The sequence below is a fragment of the Pseudophryne corroboree genome, chromosome 11 (genome assembly GCF_028390025.1).
Source record: "Pseudophryne corroboree isolate aPseCor3 chromosome 11, aPseCor3.hap2, whole genome shotgun sequence".
Taxonomy (NCBI): domain Eukaryota; kingdom Metazoa; phylum Chordata; class Amphibia; order Anura; family Myobatrachidae; genus Pseudophryne; species Pseudophryne corroboree.
Window position 1 is genome coordinate 111,372,210 of NC_086454.1, and position 24,444 is coordinate 111,396,653.

The following is a 24,444-nucleotide window of genomic DNA, read 5'->3' on the forward strand; positions in this document are numbered from 1 at the left end:
ATTTGACGTCAATAACCATCTCCATTATTTTCCACTCTGCCCCATCACGTTAGCTGAGGAGAGGTTTCTGTCCTATATAAACCACAGCCAGAAAACTGAAACAGTGCCAATTGTAGACCTTCAGCTTGGCACACCAGCTGAAGTCAAAATGGGGACATCCACTGTCCTTTGGACATCAATATGTGCTCTCTTACTAGTGAGTACCTGCCTTTCAGCACAAGGTAAGTGGCTGAAATCCAATTTAATAATGATAAAGTATTTAATTTTATAATGTTTAAGCTAGAATGATATTATACTATACTATGCAATACATTCTTGCATTTATAGATTAATATTGTATTATTATATATATTATCATAGATATACTGTACTCTCTTATTATTTCTATCAATATCTCGCAGCAGTATTATGGAACTACACATCCCAGATTGGACTGCAATTTTGCTATTATAGCAGAGTTTCCCAAATGCGGTCCTCAAGGCACCCTAACGATCCAGATTTTAAGTATATCCATGCTTGGCCACAGGTGACTTAATCAGTACCTCAGTCAATTTAAGTTGACCATATGTGCTGAGCCATGGATATACTTAAAACCTGGACTGTTGATTGCCTTGAGGACTGCGTTGGGAACCTCTATATTAGGGCATGCTATAATGGTGGCAAGCATGCTGGAATGCGTAGTTCCCCAGCTGCTGGAGTGCCATATGTTAAAAACCACTGGTATAGAGTAATTGTTCTGGCACTAATCTGTGTTTTAGTTTAAGTGGCATTTATAAATCAACAGACACTATGCAATATTAAATCAACTGTATGCTCTATTTCCTGTATGGTCAAGCAATTCCATTAGGTACCATAATATATACAATGCTGCAGCTCCTCTTAAACACAAAGTAATAAAAGGTCAAGTTACTTTGACTTTATGCAGCTCCAACCCAAAATAATTGATTGATTGATTGATTGATTGATTGATTAAAATGATCAATCATAAATTCACTGAGATTTTTATCCAAAACGCTCAGAGTTTTGGGATACATTGATGCAACTTCTGGGTACCTTATTTGGGTTATCATATTTGGGTTTACATCTATTGTACAGTAAAATGGTCAGATAAAGTCACAAAAAGTCAATTTAAAATCACTTTGCTGCCACTTCTCAGTATGCTTTTAAACAGAAGCTGGTTAATATTTTGTCCAGACTCACTGGTAATATAGTTCAGATGCCAGGTTAGTTGTTAGTAAGCACATTGCATTTAATAGGAAGCTATTAGCATTCCACAATAAGGTAGTAATGACCTAATAATTTACTCAGAGAATATATACTCTTCTGAGCAGCAACAGTGTTAATAGTTAGTACAGGTTGAGTATCCCTTATCCAAAATGCTTGGGACCAGAGGTATTTTGGATATCGGATTTTTCCGTATTTTGGAATAATTGCATACCATAATGAGATATCATGGCGATGGGACCCAAGTCTAAGCACAGAATGCATTTATGTTTCATATACACCTTATACACACAGCCTGAAGGTCATATAAGCCAATATTTTTTATAACTTTGTACATTAAACAAAGTGTGTCTACATTCACACAATTCATTTATGTTTCATATACACCTTATACACACAGCCTGAAGGTCATTTAATACAATATTTTTTAATAACTTTGTGCATTAAACAAAGTTTGTGTACATTGAGTCATCAAAAAACAAAGGTTTCACTATCTCACTCTCACTCAAAAAAGTCCGTATTTCGGAATATTCCGTATTTCGGAATATTTGGATATGGGATACTCAACCTGTATTGCTTTTGTCTCCAACAGGGAGAAAGCAGTAGTTTTAAAACAGTTCCAAATGGGCTGTACACTAATATTGTAATGTTCCGCTGTACAGAGGTTAGGATCAGTCTCAGCATATTGTATTAAGTAAATCCCAAGAGCACTATACTGGTCCCCAAAAAGTGCTCGACCAGGTTGAAGCGGTCACTTTATTCATTTCTCCGCCTGTCCATAAGTTCAGCAGCTTCCTCAGGACTTTTTATGATCATTTTTTATTTAATTGCTTTGTTCACTGGAAATTTTATGCTATGTAACATAGAAACATAGAATTTGACAGCAGATAAGAACCAATTGGCCTATCTAGTCTGCCCTTTTATTTATCCTTTAGGTAATCTCAATCCTTTTTGAACCTTAATTCTTTGTAAGGATATTCATATGCCTATCCCAAGCATGTTTAAATTGTTCTACAGTCTTAGCCTCTACTACAGTGATGGCTAACCTTGACACTCCAGCTGTTGTTGAACTACACATCCCAGCATGCCCTGCATCAGTTTTAGCATGGACAAATAACAAAACTGTAGCAGGGCATGCTGGGATATGTAGTTCAACAACAGCTGGAGTGTCAAGGTTAGCCATCACTGCTCTACTACCTCTGATGGGAGGCTATTCCACTTATTCAATACCCTTTCTGTGAAGTAATTTTTCCTTCAATTTCCCCTGAACCTGCCTCCCTCCAGTTTCAGTGCATGTCTTTGTGTCCTATTGCTTTTCTTCATTTGAAGAATGTTTCGCTCCTAAACTGTGTTAAAACCCTTGCTATATTTGAAAGTTTCTATCATGTCCCCCCTTTCCCTTCTCTCCTCCAAACTATACATGTTAAGATCTTTTTGCCTTTCTGGGTAAGTTTTGTGATGTAGGCCATGCACCATTTTAGTTGCCCTTCTGTAAATGTATGTCTTTTTTTAATGTTGAACAGTGTGACAGACAGTGCTCTGATTTTAGTTTTTTGTGTTTTTAGTTGACAAGAAGGTTTCAGTTTTCCCTTCATTCATAGGCATCAGTCTATTATTTGTTTAATTACCAATATCTGCACCCATCTGTATTCTTCTTTTGTTTTTCTTTAGAAAGATATAAAATATTTGATAGTTATGTGGGGTGTGACTAGGGCTAAATGCATCATCGCTTGGAGAGTGATTAAATGGAGTGTGATAAAGTACCAGCCAACCAGCTCCTAACTTCCATTTTTCAAACGGGGTATTTAACATGTCAATTAGGAGCTGATTGGCTGGTGCATATTCTCTCTCCATTTTATCAATCTTAAAGCGATGATGCATCTAGCGCAGGGATGGGGAACCTTCGGCCCTCCAGCTCTTGTTGAACTACACATCCCAGCATGCCCTGCAACAGTTTTAGCATGGCCAAATAGCAAAACTGTAGCAAGACATGCTGGTATGTGTAGTTCAACAACAGATGGAGGGCCGAAGGTTCCCCATCCCTGATCTAGCGCTAAGTATTTTCTAAAAATTTGATCTCTCTACAACTAATGAAATTGACATTTATTTTACACAGCATCACAGAGCGCAAACTCTGCTGCACAGTCAAGTAACGACGATTCTAGCCAAGATACATATGGTGAGATGATAATTCCACATTTACAGTGCTTCCAATTTGTTTAGAAAAGTATAGTGTTATAAATAAATGTAGTACAGGTTGAGTATCCCTTATCCAAAATGCTTGGGACCAGAGGAATTTTGGATAACGGATTTTTCCGTATTTTGGAATAATTGCATACCATAATGAGATATTATGATGATGGGACCTAAATCTAAGCACAGAATGCATTTATGTTACATATACACCTTATACACCCAGCCAGAAGGTAATTTTAGCCAATATTTTTTATAACTTTGTGCATTAAACAAAGTGTGTGTACATTCACACAATTCATTAATGTTTCATATACACCTTTTGCACACAGCCTGAAGGTCATTTAATACAATATTTTTAATAACTTTGAGTATTAAACAAAGTTTGTGTACATTGAGCCATCAAAAAACAAAGGTTTCACTATCTCAGTCTCACTCAAAAAAAGTCCGTATTTCGGAATATTCCGTATTTCGGAATATTTGGATATGGGATACTCAACCTGTATTGTATTAGTCATTTTGCAAGCTTAACTTACATGAACTTAATTATCCTGAAATAGTTAGAGACAGTGGGATGTACTAACTAAACTGCTGTTTTCAGAGGCTTGACCACATTCTTTGGGGGGTATTCAATTGTTTGAAAAGTCACTTGGGTGTCTGTTTTTTCCTATCTAATAGACAGGAAGAAACAGACACCCAACCGACTTTTCAAACAATTGTATTCTCCCCTTTATTTCCTGAGCGCTTGTACCTGATAGGCAATGCCATCTATACATGGTGTTGTCTATCGAAGTATATAAATGGTAAAGACATCTATTGTACAGTAAAATGGTCAGATAACGTCACAAAAAGTCAATTTAAAATCACTTTGCTGCCACTTCTCAGTGTGCTTTTAAACAGAAGCTGGCTAATATTTTGTCCAAACTCACTGGTAATATAGTTCAGATGCAGGGTTAGTTGTTAGTAAGCACATTGCATTTAATAGGGAGCTATTAGCATTCCACAATAAGGTAGATCATATGTGATAATGACCTAGGAATTTGCTCAGAGAATATATCCTATTCTGAGCAGCAAAAGTGTTAATAGTTAGGATTGCTTTTGTCTCCAACAGGGAGAAATTAGTAGTTTTAAAATAGTCCCAAATGGGCTGTACTAATATTGTAATGTACCACTGTAAGAGGTTAGGTCCAGTCTGAGAATACTGTATTAAGTAAATCCCAAGAGCACTATACTGGTCCGCAAAAAGTGCTCCACCAGGTTGAAGGGGTCACTTTATGCATTTCTCCGCCTGTCCATATGTTCAGAATCTTCCTCAGGACTTTTTATGATCATTTTACTTGACAGTCAATAACCAGCATGCTATCCAAGATGCATCTGGTGAGATGATAATTCCACATTCACAGAGCTTCCAATTTGTTTAGAAAGTGTTATAATTAAATGTAGTATTGTATTAGTCATTTTGCAAGCTTTATTTACATGAACTTATTTATCCTGAAATAGTTAGAGGCAGTGGGATGTACTAACGAAACTGCTGTTTTCAGGGGCTTAACCACATTCTTTATATTTTATGTGTCAAACTCCAGAAAGCAATACTTTCCCGAGCAATTGTACCTGATGTCCTCTATAGAAGGTGTTGTCTCAAGCAGCCTATTAAAAATACATGTGTTGTACAGTAAAATGGTTGCACACATATCAGGAAATAAATTAGTGTTTCCTGACAGCCATCACATGGCAGAGAAATCAAGAGGTTGAAGAATTCAGTACTATAATGTAAAGCATTATATCTATTTAATAATTTTATATAAGTACCTGAAACAGTGGATCTTACATTCTATACTCCTTATCACATTCACATTAGGATTCATTTCATCCAGGTAATATGTTTTTGGAGTTTTGGAGTAAACTAATACAAATAGAGAACATATACAAACTCCACACAAATAGTGCCTAGATTGGAAACAAACCCATTAACCCAGCTCTAAAATACAGCAATGCTGACCAAATCTACTTGTTTGTCACCTGCTCACTGACTGTCAAATCTCTATGGTACAGACATACACTGTGGCATGTAACTCTAGATGTGTGTTTAACCTATTTAAGTGTTAGCATTTTCCAAGCAAATCAACAATTGATGAAAAACTAAAATAAAAATTAAGATAAGAAAATACCTTAACAAATGCACTGCCTGTCACACAGTGTAATATAACATAGACATACATTTACATTGCATAATTATCACACGGCTGGTCAAACAAATAAATAAGAAATGGTCATAGAAAATAACAAAAAGTTAATTTAAAATGACTTTACTGCCACTTATCAGTATGCTTTTAAACAGCAGCTGGAAAATATTTTGTTAGTTTGTATGGGAAATGCGATCTTGTTACTTAAAAAAGTGAATTAAAAGTTTGTAGCAGTTTTTCACATTATTTTAGTAAAAATAATGGTAATAAATCAGCCCCTTAGTATTTTCTCTCTACAACTAATGAAATTGTCATTTATTTTATACAGCAGCACAGCAAACAGACTCTGCCGAGCAGTCAAGTAACCAGGATTCAAACCAAGATTCATTTGGTGAGATGATAATTCCACATGCACAGAACTGAATTATGCTTAGAAAAGATTATATTATAATTAAATGTAGTACTTTAGTATTGTTGCAAGCTACACTTATATGAAGTTATTTATCCAGAAATAATTAGAGGCAACGGGATGTACTAACTAAACTGCTGTTTTCGGAGGCTTGACCACTTTCCTTATATGTATCTGTACTACTTTTTGTTATTTATGAAACATTTGCCAGTTGCTCGTTACATCAGCCAAGGGAGAAAAATCGGGTTTACCCACACACTACCCAATTTTTACACCTAGATATAGGGTCAGATATTTGAGAATGCACACACACTGATCAATATCGGGAGACTAAGAATTTCGGTCTTCACCGACCAATCAGATAATCGTAGGTGTATGTTTGTGGGCAAAATTTCTCTGATTTTTCTACCTCAGGTCTTCTGACATTTATTGAAAGATAAGAGAAAGTCCTTCATATATAACATACTTCATTAATGAACAAATTATTTTTTATCTCTAAAATACTAGATATCCACTACTTTAATATACTGACAGCATAAGTTCAACTACAGTTCAGACTCTTCTTTTTATTTGAAATCAATACAGTACATCACAATAAACAAATCTTCAGCTTATATCAGGACTATTAGTAATATAATACCTAGTATTAAAAAAAACCAAGAGAGGGAGACAGCTTATAAAATAGCAAAATATGTTTATCTATGGTATAACAGACAAGAGGATTATTTTATGTAGGGCTGTAGAGAGCAGCCACGAGAGAAGGCATGGTCAACCACAGAAGGTATGGCCATGATTCCTCTTAAAAAACTGCAGCACCAAGTGCTATACAGAGGGGCACTGGCGGCCACACAAGGGGACATTTTGTTACCCACCCCAGTAGCTGCGGCACTCACAAGATGGTGGGGTGGAGGGGAAGTGAGGACAGGGGGTGTGTGTGCTCAGGAGAAAGTTTCTCACCATAGGTGTTTCCTCCTGTGGGTGGGGCTTGTGTTATCTGCAGGAGGTTGCTGTACTGAGGATGCTGGAGGATGCACGGGGGGGGGGACAATGTCCCCCTAAGCAGCTGGCCCAATCGTGCCCCCATTGTGCCCCTCCAACAAGCCCTGGCTCGGGTAATTACTACCCACTCCCCGCTCCTCTCGTCACCACTGAGCATATGTAACTTACTGCTTAGCTACAGTATAACTCTCTTGTAAACTTTTTTAAAATAATTAAATCAGTTAAAAAAAAATATTACTAAACATACCATGAGAAAACATTTGGAAAATACACATATCTATAATTATGCAATGTTAAACTTGTTTAAGTACTAATATACTTTATTTAGGCATAGATGCTGTTAAACTATACACAATTAATCAATGTTATTGTCTGTGCTGTAATATTCCTGTTTTACTGAACTGCCATCTAGTACATACTACCATTAATTGTTGAGCTAAAAATCAATATACGCACAGCACAGTTCAGAAACTCTTGTGAAATACTTACTTTATACAATACAGTCAAGAATCAGACTTATTTACCCAGGAAAAATCAGAATCTATCAACAGTCACACAGAAAATACACAGTGAGACCTGATGCACCATGGCATACTGACAAAATAATCTTCCAATTTGGAAACATAGCAAGGACCATGGAGAGTCAATTAACTGTACATTGTTGGAGAAACTGGCTAACAGTAAAACACCATATTATAGTCACATTTACAAGATCAACATCAGCTGAATAACTAACTGATATAATGAATAGGTAGCTACACATTATATTATGTTTCTCTATGCTGTATTTAGCTTACTTACATTATTTTTTTGCAATCTTTTGAAAATTAGCCTGTATTATTGCAGACCTCTATTATATTCTAATAAAATATTCATGGTTCTAAAAATATTTTATAAAGATATTTATATATTGCTGCTTTAGAAATCTTTCACATCATATTATTAATTTTATATTTCTGTAAATAGATATTTTTGTGTGTTTTAATGAATTCAAATATGTGAAGTTGATTTTGCATCTGTCTCTGCCAGCCTGGAGTGTAAGCATACATGGTTCTATGGCAGTGAAGTAAAGACACCTCCTTCACCTTTCTAGGCAATCTTAATGCAATAATATTAAATATCTGTCTATTTCTCTAACAGGTGAAGAATACAATATGCTTGGCCGTGATTATGCAAGTGTCGATCTGGAGGATGATACTTCTGGTTTGTGCATTTTATTTAATTTTTTTCTTTTGAATGATAATAGCCCTCATCTAATCTATAGACCTTGATGAATTCAAGGAATCAGCTTTAGAGCCCTGCATCAGTTCTTAATGAATATATACCCTTTTAATTATTTTCGGCTATGGGTTCAATGTGTCATTAACATTAATATTAGTATAAAAAAACTAAAAAAATGCCAATTTGCTAAACTGAAGTAAAAAAAAAAAAAAATAAGTAGGAAGAATGAGGTTCTATAAAGCAAATTTCTGACAACTAATGATAGGCCTGCTTACATTTGCTGAGATGTCATAGTGAATGCAATGTTTCAATTGCAGTGCCATAGCCTGGTGCCAAGACTAATATATGTAGCCATATCTTGGGAAAAAAGATTATGTGGCATCATATGTTTAAAGTGAAGTACAGAGTCCCACTGTATCTGGCCATAAAAACAATATGCATTGTCATATTTCTCCAATGCTAAAAAGCACAGCTATACCCAGTAAAAAAAGCAATGGACAGAACCACATATGGTGGCAGCCATAACTAGTGGCAACATTAATGTACAAAATAATATCTGCTGCACAGCCATACATGGTGGAAAATTAGCTGTCCACGCAAATGTTTGCATCACTTGAGTAGCGGTGAAACTTAGCAAACCGGAGTCTGACCTTGGCTGTGCTACTGTGCATGCATGACCATGGGTTTATGCATGCGCAACCTCTGGTAGAAGGGTCAGAGCAAATGTGATTCCTTCCAACAGGTAAGGAGCAGGGTCTTGGAGCAAATGCCATCTGGAGATGGCATATGTTCCCACAGTCAACCTGTGAAAATATTGTATTTTTGGAGCTTGATGGATTTAGGTCCCCATACTATTGTATAGCGGCAGTGGGCCAGATCGGGAGTAAAAGGAAGCAGGAGAAATCCATTTCATCTCCTGTGTTACCTTTTTAATGGCTGGCACTCGCACTTAATTTATACAAAAATATTAATTTTCACTTGCTTTTGTATATATTGAATGATGATGAATAGACCTCTCAATCCGTTAGCAGGGTTTCTGCCCTGAACACTGATAGGCAATGAGAGTTTCATTCAGGACAGTATTTTGAGCAGCCATCAGTCAATGTTATTACATGTTCCACCCATAACAGTAAGTAGCAGTGAGCATATGACTGGGCCAACAAGGTTGATTTAAAGCTGAAATTGAGCAATTAGGGACATAATGTGGGATGCCATGAATCTTTCACAATGGATGGTATGAGCAGGGATGTTGGGAGATCTATCATTCCCTGGAATTAGAGGGTGTTGCCAAGAATGTGGGGCATGGCCACGGGCCATTACAAGCTGTTCCACTCGCTGGAAGAGGCACTGTCACCAGAGGAGATTGTGGTTCCAAAAAGGCCTGGCCTGGGCTCTTTGTACCTACTTATTACCCCTTCCAGGAGCCCAGGGTCTGACTAAGTGGAAAAGAATTCTGCACTCCCCTCTCTTTTATTGAAACCATCCTAACCAGTGGCTACAGTTGTTTTATTGCAAGGATAGTGCAGGAAGTGTGCAAAGGTCATAATGGTAGAGACATATGGGTGTATTTACTAAGGTGTGAGTTTTTTTTTAGAAGTAGAGATATTGCCCATAGCAACCAACCAGATTCTAGCTATTATCTTCTAGAATCAGCTAGATAAATGTTAAGTGAAATCTTAATGGGCAACATCTTTAATTCAAAAAAAGTCAAACCTTAGTAAATATACCCCCTAGAAGGGCAGGAATTGATGGATTGTATCCACCAGGTAACAGTGTAGAGGCTGGCTTGCATCACTAAAGGATGTTATTAAGAATACAATGATCTATTCAAATCAACATGAAACTAAGAAGTTGAATATTTTTGTAATGCAAAACAATTAAAGAACAAAAAATAGGGATATGACACCACAAATGGTATGAAGACCTTCTCAATTTTATATATATATATATATATATATATATAAATAATTAAAAAAAACAGCTATTCTAAAGCATTTTGCTTGCTCGGATCACCAAATGGTATTAATTAAAAGAATTTGTATTAATTAAATCAGGGGATACTCATCTCCACGCCCCAAGTACCACCAACAGGTCATGATTTGGGATTTCTTTAATCATGTACAGGTGAGTCAATCTTTGTAGCTGTGTCACTAATTATCCCACCTTGCATCTACGGACAGAAATCTTCTAAACATGACCTGCTGGAAAAACTTGAGGGTTTTTGAACCATTAAATAAATCATTATCACATGTTTCTCCACTGAAGAAATTAAATGAGTATGTGTTACATACTCTGGCTTAGTCATCATGATAGACTGAACTATGCTCCATCTGTAGAGATCATGCTATTTTCTTATGTAATTCACGAAGACATTTGTGATATTAAAAATATTTCAATAAAACCGTAATGGTCTTTTCACCTCTTTCATGTGTCAACATATTGCTAAGTACCGTATGCTAATCAAAATTTCTTACCACAGATGAACTGCAAGGTGCCTCTGCTTCAAAGGAACAGGCGGCAAACGCTACTGGAGGCACCTCGTGGTACTATAATCAGAGGAATGCATATGATCAGAGTAAGTTTACTGTTCTATCTATCCCTTTATGGTTTTGTTATTATTTCAGCCTACAGTACATCATTTTTACTGTAACACTGGAAGCCCTCAGATGTAGAACACAAAGAAATACTGATCAGCTACAGAAGCCTTTAGATGTGTAGTACAAAAAAACCTCTAAATGTATATCAGAGAGCAGGAGTGTATTATGAGAGGAGGAGACCAGTGTGCAGTCTTTGTCTGGACCCCCTCTCCTCTAGCCAACAGAGTCTACTGCGCATGTGCAAGTCTCTGGAAAAATTATGCGGTGCCCATTTTCCTGGTGATTTATCTACTGCACATGCACAAAATGTTGGGAGATATATATTATATAAGTTTAGAAGTAATGAGTGCAGGGTGTGTGGTATGGGGACCCCTTGGACCCAAGGGCCCGTGTGCACCACTCACACTGCACCCATTATAGATACGCATGTACCAGAGAGCCTACATGTGTAGTATGAGAGCCTCTATATGTATGGAGAGCCTCTATTTCTGTTTTAAAAGTATATCTACATGTGTAGTTGAAGAACCACTATGTATTTATTAGGTGTCTTTTACAATTTACGGGTCTATTCAATTAGTGTTGGAAAAACTGCACTTTTCAACTTTTTAGGTCGAATCTGGATTCGACCTATTCAATTCCAGTGCCGTTGTTCCGACTTGTTGGAAAACACATGGATCGGTGGATTAGCCGCTGATCCACGTTTTTTGTCAAATTTGCGGGCATTTCTGACAGTTTTTTGGCCCGTTTTCGACAATGCCGACTAGACGTACAAAAAACTCGGATCGGCATTGTCGAAAAGGTTCAAAAACCAGTCAGAAATGCCCACTAACTGAATAGTGAAGTGTCAAGGTTTTTTTTTTACTTTTTCATTTGTAAATTTAAAGGTTTGTTACCTGCATTTTAGTCAGAGGTGGTCTCTAATGCAGTAGTGGTTACATCATTTTCCTCAGCCACTAATAGAATTTGATGCTAATGGCACAACCAATGGGCTGTCAACTGAAAATCCCACTGGCTGCAGCTCTAATAGCTGGAGTATGCAAATATTCACTTCATCGAGCAGACATCGGCTGCTCCATCGGACATTAGAGCAACCCTACAGTATGGTTGTTAAGGATGTTCGATGGTCCCCTGGTGGTAATAAAACTAATTTAAATGCATCCACCTCTGAATCAGGCCTTTAATTACCAATAAGCATGTCTTCCTTAAGAGTTATTAATAAGCAACACAGACAGTAGGCCCTGTGAGTTGCAAAAACCATCATGATTCGGTTTAGCCTGTAGAACCAAAGCAGTCATAATTTAAAAGTTAAAGCCAACCTGGTTTTGCCTTTAAAATTATTGTTGCTTTCAATGTGCTAAATCGATGGAATTGCGCTACATTCATACAACTTGCATGCTTTTACATATAGGGCAACAATGTGCAATATTAAAAAGAAATTGCCCCAAATTCTTAAAATTTAGCTAATTAATACAGGAAATATTATGATGCACTGGATGTTACTACTGGTTAGTAAAGCATTACAAAAACTCTGGGTGCAGATGTATTAAAAAGTTGACAGAAGACAGGATTTTTTATATATTTTGGGTAATTAGATTATTTGGCATTAAGACAGTTACTAAAACTGTTATAGTGAAAACCACACATTAGTACAAACAAGAGGCACAAGAATTTGTACAAACACTGTGACCATGTACCATAAATTTTCATTCATAGAAGCTCATTTTTAGAAAAACAAGGGATAGTCCTATACTATACAGAGAATATACTCTGAGGGATAGTCCTATACAATACAGAGAATATATTCTGAGGGATTGTCCTATACAATACAGAGAATATACTCTGAGGGATAGTCCTATACGATACATAGAATATACTCTGAGGGATAGTCCTATACAATACAGGGAATATACTCTGAGGGATAGTCCTATACAATACAGATAATGTACTCTGAGGGATAGTCCTACACAATACAGAGAATATACTCTGAAAAATCAGATATTTTGTTTGCAGTTGATCACCATTGAGCAAACATTTAGCAGTCCAGAAAACTCAAGAATATGGTATAAGCATAAGCTGAGTAATGTAACATTACTTGCTCACTACTATGTATTGCTTGATGCTTAAGGAAAATTTGAACTGCTCTAAGGAGCATGTCATGTCCTTCAATTTGAGCAGAGAAATGTAGACATTTTTTTTCATAGACACATTATCCACTGAAAATGATTACTATGCCCATCAGCAATTTACCTGCATTTGGTTACAGTAACAAAGTCTCCTGCATTTATGTATTTACCTATGATATACAAGTGGCAGAACTTATAAAGTTCTAAAAATGTTAGTGATAAAGTAACTCTTCCCGTTTTGAACAGTATGGGCGGGATGTTATTTCGCCCGAGTTCGGCGGTTGTGTAGGATGCCGGCCAAACTCGGACGTATTTTTAAAGGGGCAATCACTTACAAGGAAAAACCATGCCTTGTAAGTGATTGCCCCTTTACAAAAACGTCAGAGTTCGGTGGGCATCACGCACGACCACTGAACTCGGGTGGCATTACATCCCGCTCAATGTCTTTCCTAGTGGATGGTTACAGGTAAGGGTAATCTGTGCTCTGCCGTATGTGTCCAAATAAATGTTACTTTCTTATATAATTCCAATTTAGGTGCTGCAGACTCTTCACAGGTTACATTTATTGCCCCAACAACGGTTCCTGTTCTAAGAAGTAAGTAGATTAAAGTATAGATTAATATCTTTACACCAATGTGATATTACAGAAGCAATACCATGACAAAGTGAGGTGTGTTTATTAACCTAAATCACTGTAACAAGCTATAAAAATAACCTCGATATTTACAACTTTTTCGTTGGTTTGTTCCTTCAGGTTGCTATTCCTAATTATTAATTCTGCACTGTGTCATGGGCCACCATGCAAAACACATTCAGATAACACACAATGTAGTGAGCAGAAAGCACTTTTTTTTTTTCACTGTACACTGTAAAATCTTCTTCTCCATGACATGTTGGGAGCTATGAGCCGGTTTACAAGTGTCAGTCATACAGGCTACACCTTCAGAGAGATTTTGAAAAGGAGTTGATTTTAACACTTAACTTGCTATTTAAAGAAGTAATAAAACAAGTAAACCTTCTCTGTGGGTTTGCTACTTTAACAAACAGTATGTTGTGGGTGAATTAATTGTACATTCAGAAATTAGTATTTATGAGAGACTGAATCTAACAAATTCTTGTAATGTATAATAGGTGCAGTCTCAGCTCACAACAACCAAGTTTGTAGCACATGGGGTAACTCCTACTTCAAAACTTTTGATGGAGATATATTTTATTACCCTGGCACTTGCAACTATCTGTATGCTTCAAACTGCAAGAACAGTTATGAGGCATTTAACATCCAGATCAGACGGACCATAGTGAACAGCCTTCCCGTCATCAGCCACATCATTATGACGATAGACGGGCTCTTGATTGAAATTACCAATGGAACCATTGCATTTAATGGCGGACAGTGAGTGTATTATTTTATTATTTAAACTCACATTTATACGTAGTATTATTTTTTTTAAAGCTGTATCATTACTTTCTGCATCTTAGCACTTTTCTTATTCCCATTCATCTCCAGGGTGGATCTACCATACAGTTTCTCTGGGGTCCAGATTGATAGAATTGGCATGTACATCAGGGTTGTTGCCAAGATAGGTCTGGAATTTATGTGGAATGAAGACGATGCAATTTTGGTAATTAAATTCAGACATCTCTTTCTGATTCTCGCCTATTAATGATTCACATTTATTTTTTAAAGAGACCATAATGCAGCAAATAACGACAACTTATATAACAATTTCTCCAATAACTCTTCAAATCTATTTATATCAAATAGAGGTTACAACAACACTTTTTTGGTCCCTGCTCTTTAAAACTTAAAATCGAGTTATGTAGGAGAATAGGAGTATAGTGTACACTAAAGACATATGTCATAGAACATTCAAAAATGCAATATTCTATTATATTGAATTAATTAAAATGTTCATAAAGGTGAGACTGTATTGTGCAGATGGAAATTCAAAGGGGTCTATTTATGTAGATATGCATTTATCAATTGTTACTTTTCATTCATTATCACATCTGTTTGATGCAATATACAGTGTAGCTTTGTTAAGTAGCAATTCATATTTTCTTACCATTCTGGAGAAGCGATCTGGTACCCAGGGGTCCGGGGATCCTGTCTTCAGTTGCAGTCCTCTGCAAAGCATAGAGTTGGCAGCCGGGTCCGTTCTGCGTATGCCCGGCAGCTGAGCTCCGGGGAGGCTGCAGGTGCTGCTGGGATATCAAGGGGGCAGAGCAAATGCTGTGTTCCTAGGCAGATAGCAGGTTTACAGTTTCTTAAAGATAATTTAAAGGCATTGTGATAAATAACCTAAGTTAATTGATGTTCATCTGTATCATTTTAAAACAACATATACCCATTGATTCAGCTCACCCAAGTACTGTATAATGTTTAACTCTCAATATCTCCCAGGAAAATACATTGGGTTCAATTATTTAAAGACATCAGTCATTATTATTATTATTGTTGTGAAGTATTTTATGTTGGTTTGTTTTATTTAGTTTATAACTAATTGAACATTTAACTCCCCTTTTTTTAGTTGGAGCTGGGTACTCAGTTTGCCAATCAGACTTGCGGCCTTTGTGGAGATTTCAACGGCATTCCGGTTTACAATGAATTTATTATAAACAGTAAGACTTATTCATACGCTCCACTTTAGGATTTCATGTACATAATTTATACAGACATAAACAAACACATTTTTATTTTCCATAGATGCTCAGATGACTCCCATTCAATATGGAAACATTCAGAAATTGAATGGGCCGACGGAAACGTGTCAAGACCTAACAGTTCAGGTCCAAAATAACTGCACAGACTCTGTAAGTCCTTACGTGATGACGCAGAAGATAATTTAAAAAAATAAAAAAATAAAAAAATCACAGACGTGTTATAAAAGTATATACATTTTTTTTTTATGAAAGTTCAATTATATACTGTACTGCTCATGTTTCTAGTTTAATTGCATGTCAGTTCTTTATCTCAAGCAAATAACAACCCTTCCATGGGTTAAAAAAAGATTATCAAGTTAAATAAATACTTATTTTTATTTACTGAGTAAAATATATTACAGCTTTCCAAAATCTAAGAAACAGGAAGTTGTGATGTAACATGGTGAACAGTAGAATATTAACTATAGTTTACTTCCCCTGTTCATTTAATAATAAAATTTTCGACGTACTAAAGAAATAAGTTTCAGCTACTGTACTTTAGGGACAATAAAAAAAGTATATATTCATAATATGGTGTGATATTTTATTTTTATTTACTTATTTGATTTGTTTTAGCCTAGTTTAAGCTAGAATAAACCCATAACACTTTGGGCTTAATTTCCAAAAATAAACAGCCTCTAAGTGAAAGATTGAAATGACACTTTAAATTTTTACCTCCAAACTGACGGACTAAATATTGCCCTTTGTGTCTGCATATTACATTTTTAGGTGATATACAGTATTGCCATACGGTTTTGATCTATTGCAAGATACAGATGTAGCCATGCTCATCTTACTGCGATGCGGCATGTTGTATTACAGCATGCTACATGGCGTGCTAGGCTGCGACTAATCACGACCAGCAATCGCTTCATTAATTCCTTTAGGCTACATCTGTACACTGTATTAATATAAGTGTATAATGTCCACATATAACTCATGCTTTTCTTATCACCTTGACTTCATTTACAGAGAAGACTGTGTGAAGTGATCCTGACAAACTCTGCGTTTTCCTCGTGTAACCATCTCCTAGACCCCTCTTTATACATCAATGCTTGTGTACAGGATCTGTGCAGATGTGCACAAAATGCAACCGGATTTTGCCTTTGTAGTACCTTCACTGAATATTCCCGCCAATGTGCTCATGCTGGTGGGCAGCCTAACAACTGGAGAACTGCCAAACTGTGCCGTAAGTTTCATTACATCATATCACAAAACAAATCATTGGAATATTCTCTCTGTTAAAAATGTACTGCTTGACCAAGTGAAAGCTCAATGAAACAAAATAAGTAGTAACCTATAGGTTTATCTACTGCATAAATCTTCTATCGGATGAGGGGGTGTGGATCTTTAAATCTACAGTAACTAGAGAAACAGTCAATAGGTCAGACCTAAATGGTCAACTTGCAATAGGTCAATAGGGTCAAAAGGTTGACATGAAAATGGTCAACACAAAAATAGGTTGACACATGTATTTTTAAATTTGTTGCTCAAAGGAGGCTCAGCGGGACACGCTTGGCCACTATGTGTGGCTGTAGCCTTAGGGTTAGGCTGCGTGGGAGGGAGGGTTAGGTTTAGGCTGCAGAGTGCGGGGGTTAGATTTAGGCACCATGAGAGGGAGGTTAGGGTTAGGCACTAAAGGGAGAGTTTAGGGTTAGGCTGCAGGACAGGTGGGCTAGGATTATGGGGTTGAGGAGAGGGTAAAATAGCCAAACCTCACCCCTGTCAGTATATCATTGATCGAGATCCTGGCATTGGTATTCTGACCACCGGGATCCCAAGCACCAGCACAGCTAGACTGCTAAGTATATTGAGTAAGTTTGTATCTTGTAGGGACTGATGTAATACTTCTCTAGAATTCAGTTACTTAATTCACTAAATGATATTGACATCAGTTTATGTAGCTTATTCATACGACAGAAACTAATGGCCTTAGTGAAGGTAGCTTATTGTTTAAATAAAAAATGGCTACATCAGGTCATCTGAATGAATGGGATAAATTATTTTTTATTATTTTTAACCTGAATCTCTTTTCTTAATTGTAGCTCTTCAATGCAGCTACAACCTGGAGTACAGAGAATGTGGAAGCCAGTGTCCTGACACTTGTAGTAACCCTGATCGCTCGTCAGTCTGCGATAGTCACTGTATTGATGGATGCTTCTGCCCTGCAGGTACTGTATATATCTGGCTTTCATGGTGTCAGTACCTGTCCATCCCAAGTTTTCCATTGAGTTAATGTATGGATGTATGTGTCTTTCTGCTCATTGTTTTCTATTTCCTTTAAAGGAACTGTATTTGATGACATCAAAAACACTGGCTGTATTCCCAAGCAGCAGTGTGCCTGTACTTACAATGGAAAGGTCTATAACTCAGGCACTGGATATTCAGTTCAATGTCAAGTTTGGTAAATACTTTTTTCTCTTTAAATCAACCCCACACCCCTCATGCTCTACCCGTCCCCCCGGGGGCACTTTAAGAGAGAAGAAGGTCCCCTCCTCTATGCTGGCTGCGCTGTGAGACTTAGCTCTAGAGGGCTCAGACTCTACTGCGCATGCACAGATCTCTGGGAAAATGGCACAGCGGCCATTTTCCCAGTGATTTCTTTACTGCACATGTGTAGAACTTCATGAAAATGACCGAAGCACCATTTTCACAGTGCTTTAACAGTGCTCTTACATCGGCATGGGACTCCGGAGGGGTGATTATTCAAATAATGGGTGCAGCGTATGCACCGCACACACTGCACCCATTATAAATACGCCAGTGCCACCCCCTTCCTAAACACACTATATAAATGATGTTTTTACTTCATTCATGATAGCTAATCATTAGTACCTTAATCAGTGGTCACCAAAAACAGATTATGGGCCCAAATTGGGGTCCCAAATAGGGTTGTTTATCTATGGGGCAGAACTGATCTTAAATGAGTTGCAGTTATTACAAAGGGAAGAAAATAATTTTTGATCATTTAATAACATGAGCTTCTTATGTATCTCTCCAGTACCTGTGCCAATGGAAAATGGAAATGTTCAGAACAAGACTGTCAGGGAACCTGTTCAATTGAGGGAGGATCTCATATAACCTCCTTTGATGCAACACGTTATAACTTCCATGGTGATTGCTCCTATGTCCTGTCTAAGGTACGTAGGAATGTGCAGTGATCTATAAGGGGAGATTAATAAAGCATTGGAGAGAGATAAAGTGGAGAAGTTGCCTAAAACAAACTGAGATCGCCCTCTCTTAAATAAACAACTATGTCTGGGGTATTGCATTGCCAGACAATGCAGGAATTCTCAGTAACAGCTGTCTTGTGGCTAAAGATGCCGAATAATTTGCTGTGCTCATGTACTTACTGAAACCTTAAAAAAAAATATACTGTATAGTTAGATAAATGACATTTTATACGTGGTAATTACTAACTAACATTTCTTTTCTTTTAGGTCTGCAACAACAACTCATTCAGTGTGCTGGGAGAACTGCTGCAATGTGGTCTGACTACCACTGAGACCTGTTTAAAGAGTATCACCCTCAGTTTAAATAATGGAAATGATGTAAGTTCGATGGCGTATTATCAGACTGTAAAGACAGATATGTACAGTGTAACACATCCTTGTGTTTATTTTCTAATTACTTATTTATATATTGATTTTTCAGTAGTGAAAAATATTTTCTCTTATTTAACAGCTTGTTTATATAAAACCATGCGGCAGTGTGTACGTGAACTCAATTTATACTCAGCTACCCATCTCGACAGGTATGGTCTCATCCAAATTATTATGCATCAGAATAAACACTGTTTATCACAACAAATATCTGTCATTAAATATTTCTTCCAATATGTATTCAAATATATAAATATATATTTATGTATATTCATGTTTGATCCACAGCCAGTGTCACCATTTTTATGCCTTCATCATTCTACATCATTGTACAAACTAAGATTGGGATCCAAATTCAAGTCCAGCTCATTCCCATTATGCAGTTGTACATCAGACTCGATCCAGTCTACAAGAATCAAGTGTGTGGTAAGTAAATCTTTACTAAAAAGAACAAAAAAAGTGAAGCATGTAATTAAAAGGACAAGTGTACAAGAAATAAGGTACTGTAGAAGGGATCTGGTTAGCATTACCGGTGTTCGGAATGCCGTCGGCCCGGAATCAACAGTCCTGGATAAAAGTGAAAAAACAAAATAAAATAAACCATATGGTTACTTATAAAAATATATATAAATGTATGTTTTCTGATGTTTATACAACCCTGATTTTATCACTGACAGTGCCACCGCCTGTCTGATATATATATATATATACATATATACAGTATGTGTATGTATGTATATATATATATATATATATATATATATACAGTATATATATATATATATATAAAGCATAACACAAATCTATGTATAAACTATTTTAGACATTCTGTGAACTGTAGGATTTACTTTAATTGCAATGTTAGTGCTATTCTGCTCTAACCAATGTAAAACAAAAACATTTTTTATCTCGCAATTTTTCTTATTTTATCTTGAATATACAATATCATAAAGAAAATAATTGTCTTACCATGAGTACAAAAGATCCACGCAAAATCCATGATGCTGCAATGTGGAGCATTGAAGGATCTCAGTTGTGATTTTAGCATCTGGGTAGGCAAGCAGTGAATGTTATTTACACTTGCAATTTATAAAAATTTTGGTAAAGAGTACATTGAAATTTCTGGTCATTAAGATGACTACAACGTCATGCAACAAGTAGGATATGTTGTAGATGGTGAACATTAGTTATTATTTAATACATTTTATTGAAAAAAAATGTCAAAACAGCATATCAATTTCTGTAGGTCTCTGTGGCAACTATAACAGCATTCAAGCTGATGACTTCCAAGTTCTTAGTGGAGTTATTGAAGGCAGTGCTTCATCCTTTGCCAACACCTGGAAGACCCAAGGCAGCTGTCCTAACAGTGTAACCAGCTTTGAAAATCCATGCTCCCTTAGCGTTCAAAATGGTAAGTTCTTCTCTTATTCTATCTGTATCTTTCCATATATTTAATATAATCAAACAAATTCCTAGTTTACTAATAATTTATTTTCCATGTAGCTGTATTATGCAAGGCTCTAATTAAAAAATATGGGGTTACTTAAAGATATATTTATCAATATGTTAGCTATTTATCATTGCTCTGCTGCAAGGACATTACTTGCAAAAAGATGCTGTCCTGAGAATCTTTTTAGCAACTTTGAACCTTAATTTTGTCAATCAGGGCAGAGTTCTGCCCCTTAGGTCACACATGCACTTTGCAAAAACTGAAGGAATTGGAGTGTTTTATTTGCGATATCTCCTGCGTTATAGGTTTTAATACAGGGTTTCTCAAACTCCGTCCTCAAGATTCCAAACGTTTTCCAGGTCACCTGTGGATTTTTACAATGTGACCATTGGTGATAGATCTGTGCTCCTGCTTTGTGGTCTGTAAAATGTTAGGACCGAGTAGTCTATTTGCAAAGCCAAAGTGAGAGATAAAGTACCAAGCAATCAGCTCATAACTGTCATTTTTGGCCATATTATGACAGGATCTGAGTAGCTTTATCTCTCTCCAAGGCTTAGTATATAGACCACCGAGTCCGAGAACAGCTGCTTTAATAAAAGAGAATGGGGATCCCTTGATGGGGTCTGCAAGCTTTACATTGTTGTTGAAAATAAGAACAAAATCCACATACTTTTATTTGATAGATACACACACACAGAATTACTGCTATTGGTTAAAGTGCTGGCAACATATTGGGGAATATGTACCAAAGCTTGGAGAGATAAAGTGGAGATTTATAAACCTCAGCTTCTTACAGTCATTTTGCATGCTCTGGGTGAGTTCAGTTCATACTGTAGTTGCCTACCCTCCTGCATTCTGCAGGAGACTCCCTGAAATAGCAGCTATCTCCCTGACTCCCTGAATAAGACCAGCAATCTCCCTGATTGTACCTTATCCTCATTATGTAACTGTTACATTCTTGGGGGAAAGAAATAAATCAGCGATACATACATTCAAATGGGATCATCAGTGCCATTTCCCTGCATTGTTTGTAAGGCACAGTGATCCCTATGGCCCCATGCATTTTTAAATGAGGTTTCTCGTGACCACTTACAGTAAATGGAACCTCTTGTAAAACACAATACACTAGCAAATCCTGAAAATTATCAGTGTCTTTTCTTCAACAAGTAGATCTTACTAACTTTGTGGCTCATTTACATGTGGATGTAAGTCATGTTTATGACACGCCTCTCAGATGTAGCAGTACACGTTCGCGCTGATAGGTGTTACTTTCACAATCTCCCTGAAATGCTTTTTCAAATGTAGGCAAGTATGATTCAGTTGTATCAAAGCTTGGAGCAAGATAAAGCATCAACTAGTCAGGTCCTGTTATTTTTCAGACACCCTGTAAAACGGTAGTTAGAAACTGACAAATACTTTATCTCTCTCAAAGCTTTGATAAATCTCTCCCATTGCCTTTCTGTTTGTAGTCATTGATGCAATTAATTCTTCTATGCAGCAGATACCATGTAAAATACAAGCAAAGCCAAAAGAAGGGAAAATGTATTTCCATTATTTTAATGAAAATCAGTTTAACATAATAGTGATAATGATACAGAAGCTGTTTATGTAGTATGTATATTTCCACCATATGTTTTATTGCAAATATTAGACTCAATTCATATTCTACTATCCTGATCTAACTTGGAATAAATAAGAAATTATCAAAAACAAATTATTGGTCTGACATTGTAATTCAAATTGAGAATATAATTTGAATGCTGAATAATGTTTTCTACACATAATTCTCTTTTTGGACTATTTCCCACAGTTTTTTGTGTATTTTGACTTACTTTTTTGTTCTCCCTGTTTTCTATCTTCAGCGCAATATGCTACTCACTGGTGCTCAATGATAAGCGATCCTGATGGTCCTTTTGCTGCATGCCACCAGAGAGTTACTCCTGACACCTACCAGTCGGTAAGATTTTTTGCCACGTTCTTATTTATTGGGCTGAAGATTTACTAAAAACAGATGAGAAAGTTCAAAAACATGTTTGATTTATTTTATTATTTGGGAGGTAGCGTAGTATTGGGATGGTGGGGGTGTTAATGGACAGTTCTACATATAGTACAAGAGACAAATCGGTAATAATACTTATGTCCCTACAGAACTGTATGTACGATTCATGCAATTATGCCAACAGCGAGGACAGCATGTGTGCTGCACTGTCTGCTTATGTACATACCTGTGCCAAAGCAGGAATTTTACTGAAAGGATGGAGAAAAAATGTCTGCCGTAAGTTGTCATGATACAAGTAATTGATAACAGTGACATCAATACAGTACTTTGGGGGAGATGTATCAAACCTTGGAGAGAGATAAAGTGGAGCGTGATAAAGTACCAGTCAATCAGCTCCTACTTGTCATTTATCAAACAGTTAAGAGCCGACAGATAGTAGCTGATTGTTTGATACTGTATCTCTCTCCAATGTTTGATACTTCTCCCTTTTATATTTAAGAATTTAAAAAAAAAATTATTGTCTTAAAATGTTTGGACTTTTTTTTATTGTTTGCGATTTCCGTCTGAATCCTTTTGTATGGACACATGTAAAACACCATCATTTCAGCTCTCAAGGCTTGTTCACTTGTATATGTCATAACATACTGTATATACCCCAAGAATACTTTTTCTATTTAAACAATAGAGACGTATACAACCACATGCCCCAACACCTTGACCTACAGTTACAACGTAAAGACCTGCCAGAACACCTGCCGCTCCCTCAGTGAACACGACATCACCTGTGACATCTCTTTTGTTCCTGTTGATGGCTGCATTTGCCAAAATGGAACCTACATGGATGACAGTGGAATATGTGTGCTTCAGTCCTCTTGTCCTTGTTATTACAAGGGTTCGGCAGTACCTCCAGGAGAGGTGGTCCATCAGAATGGAGCCCTGTGGTAAGCACCTATTTCTTTGGAACTGATTCACCTCCTTCATATCTTTAAATATGACTGTATTGCTCCTGGGGTGCAGAATATAGAGAATCATGGCACTAAAAATAAGAAAGCATTTCAGTTAATTTAGGGTAGAGTCTTGTGTATTCTGTATACATTTAATAGATCACTGTTTACTATTTCATTTTTTTATGTGTAACTTCTAAATCTGAGAAACAGAAATTATTTGTATTTCCTACATAGTTAAGATCATAATATATTTAGTAAATTTGTAAATTTGCAAACAGGATCAAATATTTCTATAGAAGAGCAATTTAAAAATGTTTGGGATAGTTATAAGGATATCCTTACAAGGAACTAAGGTCTCCTGTAACAGGGGATGCTGGCCGGCTCTTCTAACAGGGGACGCTTGTAGATGATGTCTTCTCCAAGAACTACTGAGACCGCCAACTAGCTCCTTTTAGGCATGACCCGATCATTGAGATCCGGGTCATCACTTTCACACCGGAGGCTAGCCGGGTTTGTACCCAGGAATAACACCTGGTAGTGACCAAGATTGAAGCCACGGCAATTTTGTCCCGGGTGGATCCTTTTACGCAGAGATTGGACCCAGCTTACCTCTGCAATATCCCGGGTCCAAATCTCTGTGTGAAAGGGGTATTAGGTATTAGTATCACTAGTGGATTACTTACATAGAAACATAGAATTTGACGGCAGATAAGAACCACTTGGCCCATCTAGTCTGCTCCTCTTTATATCCTTTAGGTAATCACAACCCTTTTTGATCATTAGTTCTTTATAAA

At 36.7% G+C, this 24,444-nt stretch overlaps 1 protein-coding gene across 1 annotated transcript in view; it reads left to right on the forward strand.

Moving 5' to 3' along the window:
* The window catches only part of LOC134968656 (mucin-2-like), a 149,765-nt gene that overhangs the window by 70,511 nt on the left and 54,810 nt on the right, over window positions 1–24,444 (forward strand). Inside the window, exons 2-19 of the mRNA XM_063944181.1 lie at window positions 8,149–8,211; window positions 10,709–10,804; window positions 13,485–13,544; window positions 14,081–14,342; window positions 14,457–14,571; window positions 15,481–15,571; window positions 15,657–15,763; window positions 16,625–16,841; window positions 17,698–17,823; window positions 17,939–18,056; window positions 18,654–18,792; window positions 19,093–19,203; window positions 19,337–19,406; window positions 19,543–19,680; window positions 20,501–20,665; window positions 22,567–22,661; window positions 22,853–22,979; window positions 23,389–23,644. Of these exons, the coding sequence (XP_063800251.1) occupies window positions 8,149–8,211; window positions 10,709–10,804; window positions 13,485–13,544; window positions 14,081–14,342; window positions 14,457–14,571; window positions 15,481–15,571; window positions 15,657–15,763; window positions 16,625–16,841; window positions 17,698–17,823; window positions 17,939–18,056; window positions 18,654–18,792; window positions 19,093–19,203; window positions 19,337–19,406; window positions 19,543–19,680; window positions 20,501–20,665; window positions 22,567–22,661; window positions 22,853–22,979; window positions 23,389–23,644 (2,356 nt within the window). The remainder of the gene's footprint in view (window positions 1–8,148; window positions 8,212–10,708; window positions 10,805–13,484; window positions 13,545–14,080; window positions 14,343–14,456; window positions 14,572–15,480; window positions 15,572–15,656; window positions 15,764–16,624; window positions 16,842–17,697; window positions 17,824–17,938; window positions 18,057–18,653; window positions 18,793–19,092; window positions 19,204–19,336; window positions 19,407–19,542; window positions 19,681–20,500; window positions 20,666–22,566; window positions 22,662–22,852; window positions 22,980–23,388; window positions 23,645–24,444) is intronic.